Source organism: Lampetra fluviatilis, unplaced genomic scaffold (assembly GCF_964198595.1).
Source record: "Lampetra fluviatilis unplaced genomic scaffold, kcLamFluv1.1 SCAFFOLD_1259, whole genome shotgun sequence".
Lineage (NCBI taxonomy): Eukaryota > Metazoa > Chordata > Hyperoartia > Petromyzontiformes > Petromyzontidae > Lampetra > Lampetra fluviatilis.
The window spans coordinates 13,635-23,778 of NW_027620636.1; the positions used below are offsets into that span (position 1 = coordinate 13,635).

At 57.2% G+C, this 10,144-nt stretch overlaps 1 protein-coding gene across 1 annotated transcript; it reads right to left on the reverse strand.

Moving 5' to 3' along the window:
* Nucleotides 1–492: 492 nt before the first annotated feature.
* LOC144954182 (uncharacterized) lies at nt 493–10,060 on the reverse strand (the record flags this gene model as incomplete). Its single annotated transcript, XM_078884740.1, has 3 exons — nt 493–2,754; nt 8,489–8,524; nt 9,788–10,060. Coding segments are annotated over 3 exons (453 nt in total), but the record flags the coding sequence as incomplete, so codon positions are not given.
* Between the last annotated feature and the right edge of the window lie 84 nt (nt 10,061–10,144).

A 10,144-nucleotide genomic window follows, 5' to 3' on the forward strand; every position in this document is an offset into this window, starting at 1 on the left:
CCCCACCCACCCACACGGCCGTCGTGAACCCCACCCACCCACACGGCCGTCGTGAACCCCACCCACCCACACGGCCGTCGTGAACCCCACCCACCCACACGGCCGTCGTGAACCCCACCCACCCACACGGCCATCGTGAACCCCACCCACCCACACGGCCACCGTGAACCCCACCCACCCACACGGCCATCGTGAACCCCACCCACCCACACGGCCATCGTGAACCCCACCCACCCACACGGCCACCGTGAACCCCACCCACCCACACGGCCATCGTGAACCCCACTCACCCACACGGCCATCGTGAACCCCACCCACCCACACGGCCATCGTGAACCCCACCCACCCACACGGCCATCGTGACCCCCACCCACCCACACGGCCATCGTGACCCCCACCCACCCACACGGCCATCGTGAACCCCACCCACCCAGTGACACGGCCATCGTGAACCCCACCCACCCAGTGACACGGCGTAGTGAACCCGGCAAATTTCGGAGTGGAAATGTGTGGATATAATTCTTTGCTTAAAAAATACACCGCCGTCATTAACATCACAATCAACATCATCATCATAATAATACACATGAACATAGTCATGATGAATTACATCATAAGCATCAGCATCATCGGCATCATCATCATCAGCATCATCGGCATCATCATCGCCATCATCATCAGCATCATCGGCATCGTCATCAGCATCATCGGCATCATCGCCATCATCATCAGCATCATCGTGGGCATCGTCATAAGCATCATCAGCATTATCGCCATCATCATCATCAGCATCGTCATCAGCACCACAGACATCTGTGGGCAATGAGTTGGAATGCAAAAATAACCAAAATACCCTATTAACCAAAAGACCCTATTAACCGCAAAATCATGTTTAGCCCCACAACCCTATCAACCGCCAAAGGTCTATTAACGCCCGCACCCTATTAACCACCAAACCCTATTAACCACAAAAACCCTATTAACCACCAAACCCTATTAACCACCAAACCGGGGTAGTGACAGTGGCAGGGGTAGTGACACAGACACAGTGACACAGACAGAGACACACACAAAGACACACACAGAGAACACAGACACACACAGAGACACAGACACAGTGACACAGACAGAGACACAGACACACACAGAGACACAGACACAGTGACACAGACAGAGACACAGACAGAGACAAAGCAAAGAACAAAGAACTCCCGTATAGCCTTTAACAGACTGTTGGGGCAAGTGCTGTTAGCGAGCACCTATGAAAGCAGAGACACAGACAGTGACACAGAGACACAGACACACTCACAGAGACACAAACACAGGGACACACACAGTGACACAGTGACACACACAGAGACACACAAAGTGACACAGACAGGGGTAGTGTTAGAGACAGTGACACACACACACAGACAGAGACAGACAGTGACACACACAGACAGTGACACAGACAGAGACACAGACACAGTGACACAGACAGAGACACAGTGACACAGACAGAGACACACACAGAGTAACACAGACAGAGACACACACAGAGACACACACAGTGACACACACAGAGACAGACACAGAGACACACAGAGACACACACACACAGTAACACAGACAGAGACACACACATAGTGACACACACAGACACAGACAGAGACACACATAGACAAAGACACAGACAGAGAGACACACACAGTGACACAGACAAGAGACACACACACAGTGACACACACAGAGACACACACAGTGACACACACACAGAGACACACAGAGACACACACAGAGACACACAGTGACACACAGAGACACACACAGAGACACACACAGTGACACACACACAGAGACACACAGAGACACACACAGAGACACACAGAGACACACACACAAAGACACACACAGAGACTCACACACACAGACACAGAGACACACAGAGACAGAGACACACAGACAGGGGTAGTGTTTATGTTTTACACGTTGACTGCTAAATGGAATGAGTGTTTTGTAAGTCACGAGGTGCGTCACGAGGTTGCAATCATTTGTCACCGTCCATCATCGTCATCACCATCGTTACCTTCGTCACCATCACCATCGTCACCATCATCGTCATCATCGTCACCATCGTCACCGTCCGTCATCATCGTCACCATCATCGTCACCATCATCGTCACCATCATCGTCATCGTCACCATCATCGTCACCATCGTCACCATCATCGTCACCATCATCGTCACCATCATCGTCACCATCGTCACCATCATCGTCACCATCGTCACCGTCCGTCATCATCGTCACCATCATCGTCACCATCATCGTCACCATCATCGTCACCATCGTCACCATCATCGTCACCATCATCGTCACCATCATCGTCATCGTCACCATCATCGTCACCATCGTCACCATCATCGTCACCATCGTCACCATCGTCACCGTCCGTCATCATCGTCACCATCATCGTCACCATCATCGTCACCATCATCGTCACCATCATCGTCATCGTCACCATCATCGTTATCATCGTCACCATCATCGTCACCATCATCGTCACCATCATCGTCATCGTCACCATCATCGTCACCATCGTCACCATCATCGTCACCATCGTCACCATCATCACTGTGAGCTACTGCAGCTCCACGTAGTTTGCGGGGAAGAGTCCGTGCAGGCCGCGGCAGGAGCCCCTCCACCAGCCCTCGTCCACCATCTCGATGTCGGTGATCGCTTCGCCCGGGTCAAACGAGATCTCATCGTCACCCGCTACGCACACGCACACACACGCACGCGCACGCACACACGCACGCACGTACACGCACACACACACGCAGACACATACACACGCACGCTCGCACACGCACACACGCAGACGCACGCACGCACACGCACGCACACACGCACACGCACGCACACAAACACACACACACGCACGCACACACGCAGACGCACGCACACGCACGCACACGCACGCACACACACGCACGCACACACGCACGCACACACGCGCACGCACACACACGCACGCACACACACACACACACACGTGCACACATACACACGCTCACACACATACACGCACGCGCGCACACATCCACGCACACACACATACACGCACGCACACGCACACACACACGCACGCACGCACACGCACACACGCACGCACGCACACGCACGTACGCACACGCACGCGCACGCACATACACGCACGCGCACGCACATACACGCACGCACGTACACACGCATACACACAAGGATGCGCACACACACAGCCGGTGAGCGGGTGGGTGGGTGGGTGGGCGGATGAGTGGATGAGTGGATGAGTGGGTGAGTGGGTGAGTGAGTGGATGAGTGGGTGAGTGGATGAGTGAGTGGATGAGTGAGTGAGTGGATGAGTGGGTGAGTGAGTGGGTGAGTGGGTGAGTGGATGAGTGGGTGAGTGGATGAGTGGGTGAGTGGATGAGTGAGTGGATGAGTGAGTGAGTGGATGAGTGGGTGAGTGGATGAGTGGGTGAGTGGATGAGTGAGTGGATGAGTGGATGAGTGGGTGAGTGGATGAGTGAGTGGATGAGTGGGTGAGTGGATGAGTGAGTGAGTGGATGAGTGGGTGAGTGGATGAGTGGGTGAGTGGATGAGTGAGTGGATGAGTGGATGAGTGGGTGAGTGGATGAGTGAGTGGATGAGTGAGTGAGTGGATGAGTGGGTGAGTGGATGAGTGGGTGAGTGGATGAGTGAGTGGATGAGTGGATGAGTGGGTGAGTGGATGAGTGAGTGGATGAGTGGGTGAGTGGATGAGTGGATGAGTGGATGAGTGGATGAGTGGATGAGTGGGTGAATGGGTGAGTGAGTGGATGAGTGAGTGGATGAGTGGATGAGTGAGTGGATGAGTGGGTGAGTGAGTGGGTGAGTGGATGAGTGGATGAGTGGGTGGGTGGGTGGATGAGTGGGTGAGTGGGTGGGTGGGTGGATGAGTGGGTGAGTGGATGGGTGAGTGGATGAGTGGATGAGTGAGTGGATGAGTGAGTGGGTGAATGGGTGAGTGGATGAGTGGATGAGTGGGTGAGTGGGTGAATGGGTGAGTGGATGAGTGGATGAGTGAGTGGATGAGTGGGTGAGTGGGTGAGTGGATGAGTGGGTGAGTGAGTGGATGAGTGGGTGAGTGGATGAGTGGATGAGTGGGTGGGTGGGTGAGTGGATGAGTGGATGAGTGGATGAGTGGATGAGTGGATGAGTGGATGAGTGGGTGAATGGGTGGATGAGTGGATGAGTGGATGAGTGGGTGGGTGGGTGAATGGGTGAGTGGATGAGTGGATGAGTGGATGAGTGAGTGGATGAGTGGGTGGGTGAGTGGATGAGTGGATGAGTGGATGAGTGAGTGGATGAGTGGATGAGTGGATGAGTGAGTGGATGAGTGGGTGGGTGAGTGGATGAGTGAGTGGATGAGTGGATGAGTGGATGAGTGAGTGGATGAGTGGGTGAGTGGATGAGTGAGTGGATGAGTGGGTGAGTGGATGAGTGAGTGGATGAGTGGGTGAGTGGATGAGTGAGTGGATGAGTGGGTGAGTGAGTGGGTGAGTGGATGAGTGAGTGGATGAGTGGATGAGTGGATGAGTGAGTGGATGAGTGGGTGAGTGGATGAGTGAGTGGATGAGTGGGTGAGTGGATGAGTGAGTGGATGAGTGGATGAGTGGATGAGTGAGTGGATGAGTGGGTGAGTGAGTGGGTGAGTGGATGAGTGGATGAGTGGGTGGGTGGGTGGATGAGTGGGTGAGTGGGTGGGTGGGTGGATGAGTGGGTGAGTGGATGGGTGAGTGGATGAGTGGATGAGTGAGTGGATGAGTGAGTGGGTGAATGGGTGAGTGGATGAGTGGATGAGTGGGTGAGTGGGTGAATGGGTGAGTGGATGAGTGGATGAGTGAGTGGATGAGTGGGTGAGTGGGTGAGTGGATGAGTGGGTGAGTGAGTGGATGAGTGGGTGAGTGGATGAGTGGATGAGTGGGTGGGTGGGTGAGTGGATGAGTGGGTGAGTGGGTGAATGGGTGAGTGGATGAGTGGATGAGTGGATGAGTGGATGAGTGGGTGAATGGGTGGATGAGTGGATGAGTGGATGAGTGGGTGGGTGGGTGAATGGGTGAGTGGATGAGTGGATGAGTGGATGAGTGAGTGGATGAGTGGGTGGGTGAGTGGATGAGTGGATGAGTGGATGAGTGAGTGGATGAGTGGATGAGTGGATGAGTGAGTGGATGAGTGGGTGGGTGAGTGGATGAGTGAGTGGATGAGTGGATGAGTGGATGAGTGAGTGGATGAGTGGGTGAGTGGATGAGTGAGTGGATGAGTGGGTGAGTGGATGAGTGAGTGGATGAGTGGGTGAGTGGATGAGTGAGTGGATGAGTGGGTGAGTGGATGAGTGAGTGGATGAGTGGGTGAGTGGATGAGTGAGTGGATGAGTGGGTGAGTGAGTGGGTGAGTGGATGAGTGAGTGGATGAGTGGATGAGTGGATGAGTGAGTGGATGAGTGGGTGAGTGGATGAGTGAGTGGATGAGTGGGTGAGTGGATGAGTGAGTGGATGAGTGGGTGAGTGGATGAGTGAGTGGATGAGTGGGTGAGTGGATGAGTGAGTGGATGAGTGGGTGAGTGAGTGGGTGAGTGGATGAGTGGGTGAATGGGTGAGTGGATGAGTGGATGAGTGGATGAGTGGATGAGTGGGTGAATGGGTGAGTGAGTGGATGAGTGAGTGGATGAGTGGGTGAGTGAGTGGGTGAGTGGATGAGTGGATGAGTGGGTGGGTGGGTGGATGAGTGGGTGAATGGGTGAGTGGATGAGTGGATGAGTGAGTGAGTGAGTGGATGAGTGGATGAGTGGATGAGTGAGTGGATGAGTGGGTGAGTGAGTGGGTGAGTGGATGAGTGGATGAGTGGGTGGGTGGGTGAGTGGATGAGTGGGTGAGTGGGTGAATGGGTGAGTGGATGAGTGGATGAGTGGGTGGGTGGGTGAGTGGATGAGTGGGTGAGTGAGTGGATGAGTGGGTGAGTGGGTGGGGTGGGTGAGTGGATGAGTGGGTGAGTGGGTGAATGGGTGAGTGGATGAGTGGATGAGTGGATGAGTGGGTGGGTGGGTGAGTGGATGAGTGGGTGAGTGGGTGATGGATGAGTGGATGAGTGGGTGAGTGGATGAGTGGATGAGTGGATGAGTGGATGAGTGGGTGAGTGGGTGAGTGGATGAGTGGGTGAGTGGGTGAATGGGTGAGTGGATGAGTGGATGAGTGAGTGGATGAGTGGATGAGTGGGTGGGTGGGTGGATGAGTGGGTGAGTGAGTGGGTGAGTGGATGAGTGGATGAGTGAGTGGATGAGTGGGTGAGTGAGTGGGTGAGTGGATGAGTGGATGTGTGGGGTGGGTGGGTGGATGAGTGGGTGAGTGGGTGGGTGGGTGGATGAGTGGGTGAGTGGGTGGGTGGGTGGATGAGTGAGTGGGTGAATGGGTGAGTGGATGAGTGGATGAGTGAGTGGTGAGTGGGTGAGTGAGTGGGTGAGTGGATGAGTGGATGAGTGGGTGATGGGTGAGTGGATGAGTGGATGAGTGGGTGAGTGGGTGATGGGTGAGTGGATGAGTGGATGAGTGAGTGGATGAGTGGGTGAGTGGTGTGAGTGGATGAGTGGGTGAGTGAGTGGATGAGTGGGTGAGTGGATGAGTGGATGAGTGGGTGGGTGGGTGAGTGGATGAGTGGGTGAGTGGTGAGTGGTGGTGGTGAGTGGATGAGTGGATGAGTGGATGGTGGTGGTGAGTGGGTGAGTGGGTGATGGGTGAGTGGATGAGTGGATGGTGGGTGGGTGGGTGAGTGGATGAGTGGGTGAGTGAGTGGATGAGTGGGTGAGTGGATGAGTGGATGAGTGGGTGGGTGGGTGAGTGGATGAGTGGGTGAGTGGGTGATGGGTGTGTGGTGGGTGAGTGGATGAGTGGATGAGTGGTGAGTGGGTGGGTGGGTGAGTGGATGAGTGGGTGTGTGAGTGGATGAGTGGGTGGGTGAGTGGATGAGTGAGTGGTGAGTGGATGAGTGGGTGGGTGGGTGAGTGGATGAGTGGGTGAGTGGATGAGTGGATGAGTGGATGAGTGAGTGGATGAGTGGGTGGGTGAGTGGATGAGTGGATGAGTGGATGAGTGGATGAGTGGATGAGTGGTGGTGGATGGTGGGTGGTGGTGAGTGGGTGAGTGGTGGTGTGGTGGTGGTGGGTGAGTGGATGGTGTGGTGGGGTGGTGGTGGGTGGTGTGGGTGTGGTGGATGAGTGAGTGGGTGAGTGGATGGTGGGTGGGTGGGTGAGTGGTGGTGGTGAGTGGGTGGTGGTGAGTGGGTGAGTGGTGTGTGGGTGAGTGGGTGGTGGTGGTGAGTGGTGAGTGGATGGTGGGTGGTGGGTGAGTGGTGGTGGTGTGGGTGGTGGTGTGGTGTGGTGGTGTGTGGGTGGAGTGTGTGGGGTGAGTGGGTGAGTGGGTGATGGGTGGTGGATGAGTGGTGAGTGGTGGTGAGTGGATGAGTGGGTGAGTGGATGAGTGAGTGGATGAGTGGGTGAGTGGGTGGGTGTGTGGATGAGTGGGTGAGTGGGTGAGTGGATGAGTGGATGAGTGGGTGAGTGGTGGGTGGTGGTGGGTGGGTGGTGGGGGTGAGGTGGGTGGGTGGGTGGTGATGAGTGGGTGGGTGGATAGTTTGAGAGTGAGTGGGTGAGTGGGTGAGTGGGTGGTGGATAGTTTGAGGTGAGTGGGTGAGTGGGTGTGTGGTGAGTGGTGGGTGGGTGAGTGGGTGGGTGATTGGGTGAGTGGGTGGGTGATTGGGTGAGTGGGTGGGTGATTGGTGGGTGAGTGGGTGGGTGATGGGTGGGTGGTGGGTGGGTGGTGGGTGAGTGGGTGGTGGGTGGGTGAGTGGATGGGTGAGTGGGTGGTGAGTGAGTGGTGGGTGATGTGGGTGGGATGAGTGGGTGATTGGGTGGGGAGTGGGTGGGTGAGTGGATGGGTGATTGGGTGAGTGGTGGTGGGTGAGTGGATGGAGGTGTGGTGGATGGAGGAGTGAGTGGATGGGTGAGTGGGTGGTGGGTGGTTGAGTGAGTGAGTGGGTGAGTCAGTGAGTGGGGTGGATGAGTGGGTGAGTGGATGGGTGAGTGGATGGAGGAGTGAGTGGATGGGTGAGTAAGTGGATGGGTGAGTGAGTGAGTCAGTGAGTGGGTGAGTGAGTGGGTGGGTGAGTGGATGGGTGAGTGGATGGGTGAGTGAGTGGATGGGTGAGTGGATGGGTGAGTGAGTGGATGGGTGAGTGGATGGGTGAGTGAGTGGGTGAGTGAGTGGGTGAGTGAGTGGATGGAGGAGTGAGTGGATGGGTGAGTGGGTGGGTGAGTGGATAGATGAGTGAGTGGGTGGGTGAGCAGGTGGGCGAGTGGGTGGGTGACTGAGTGGGCGAGTGGGTGAGTTGGTGGGTGAGTGAGTGGGTGAGTAGATGGATGAGCAGGGTGTCTCACCCGCTTGATAGTCGTAGAGGGCAACTGCAGTGACCCCTGCAACACCGAAACCGAGAATCTACGACCAATCACAGCACCACCTCCACCCCTACCCCTACCCCATCACTGTGCAGAGCGATCGCCGCCTCTCCTACTGGCAGGAACCCTCTTACAAAGCGAGTCACCAGAGTCGGTGAGAATTTGCTTGGTAAGGAAGTGGAATCATGAACATCTACAGATCTGTTTGAATCTCTCTCTCTCTCGACAGACCAGCTGAAGCCTCCAGTAGGCCACGAGCTCCACTGACCACTCACTGCACCCCTCACTCAGTCACCACCTCACTCGCTCACCCACTCCACGCTCACCCACGCACTCCACCCTCACTCAGCTCCACTCGCTCACAGTCACCACGTCCACCCTCCACCGTCACCCACCCACTCACCACCCACCTCACCCTACTCACGTCACCCACCCACTAATCAACCACGTCACTCACCGCTCACCCACCCACACCCACCTCACCCACCCACCCACACTCACTCACCCACCCACCCACCCACTCATCACTCACCACCCACCCACACTCACCCACCCACCCACTCACTCCACCCACCCACCCATCCACACCACCCACTCTCACCCACCCACCCACCCACTCTCACCCACCCACCCCACTCACTCACCCACCCACCCACCACCCACGCCACCCACCCACTCGCCCGCCACACCCACCCACCCACGCCCACTCACCTCACTCCACCCACCCACACCACCACCACCCACCCACCCACCCACTCACACTCACCCACCCACCCACTCACTCACCCACCCACCCACCCACTCATTCACCCACCCACCCACCCACATCACCCACCACCCACCACCATCACCCACCCACCCACTCACCCACCCACCCACCCACCACCACCCGCCCACTCCCCTCGCCCGCCCGCCCACTCGCCCGCCCGCCCACTCGCCCGCCCGCCCACTCGCCCGCCCGCCCACTCGCCCGCCCGCCCACTCGCCGCCCGCCCACTCACCCGCCCGCCCACTCACCCGCCCGCCCACTCACCCCGCCCGCCCCACTCACCCACCCACCCACCCACTCACTCACCCACCCACCCACTAACTCACCCACCCACCCACCCACTCACTCACCCCCCACCCACTCACTCACCCACCCACTCACTCACCCACCCACTCACTCACCCACCCACTCACTCACCCACCCACCCACTCACCCACCCACTCACTCACCCACCCACCCACCCACTCACTCACTCACCCACCCACCCACTCACCCACCCAACCCCCCCTCACCTTGCTGCTGCTGCTGCTCCTCATCTCCATGGTAACCGGGCTGCTGCTGCTCGTTTCCACGGTAACCGGCTGCTGCTGCTGTTCGTCGTCAGGGTAACGGGCCTCCTCGTATTCGGGCTCCGCGGCGGGGGCGGCCGCGTCATCATCGTCTCCATGGCGACCGGGCTGCTGCTGCGGCTCGTTACCACGGTAACGGACCTCCTCGTACGCGTGGTCCTGGTCGCCGTGACGACCAGAGTCGTCCACCTCCTCGTAGAGACTCGGAGGCTCGGCCTGTGGGGAGGGGGGGGGGAGGGGGGTGGGGGGAGGAGGGGGTGGGGGTGAGCGGGGGATTATTATACGGTGGCTAGGTGATGT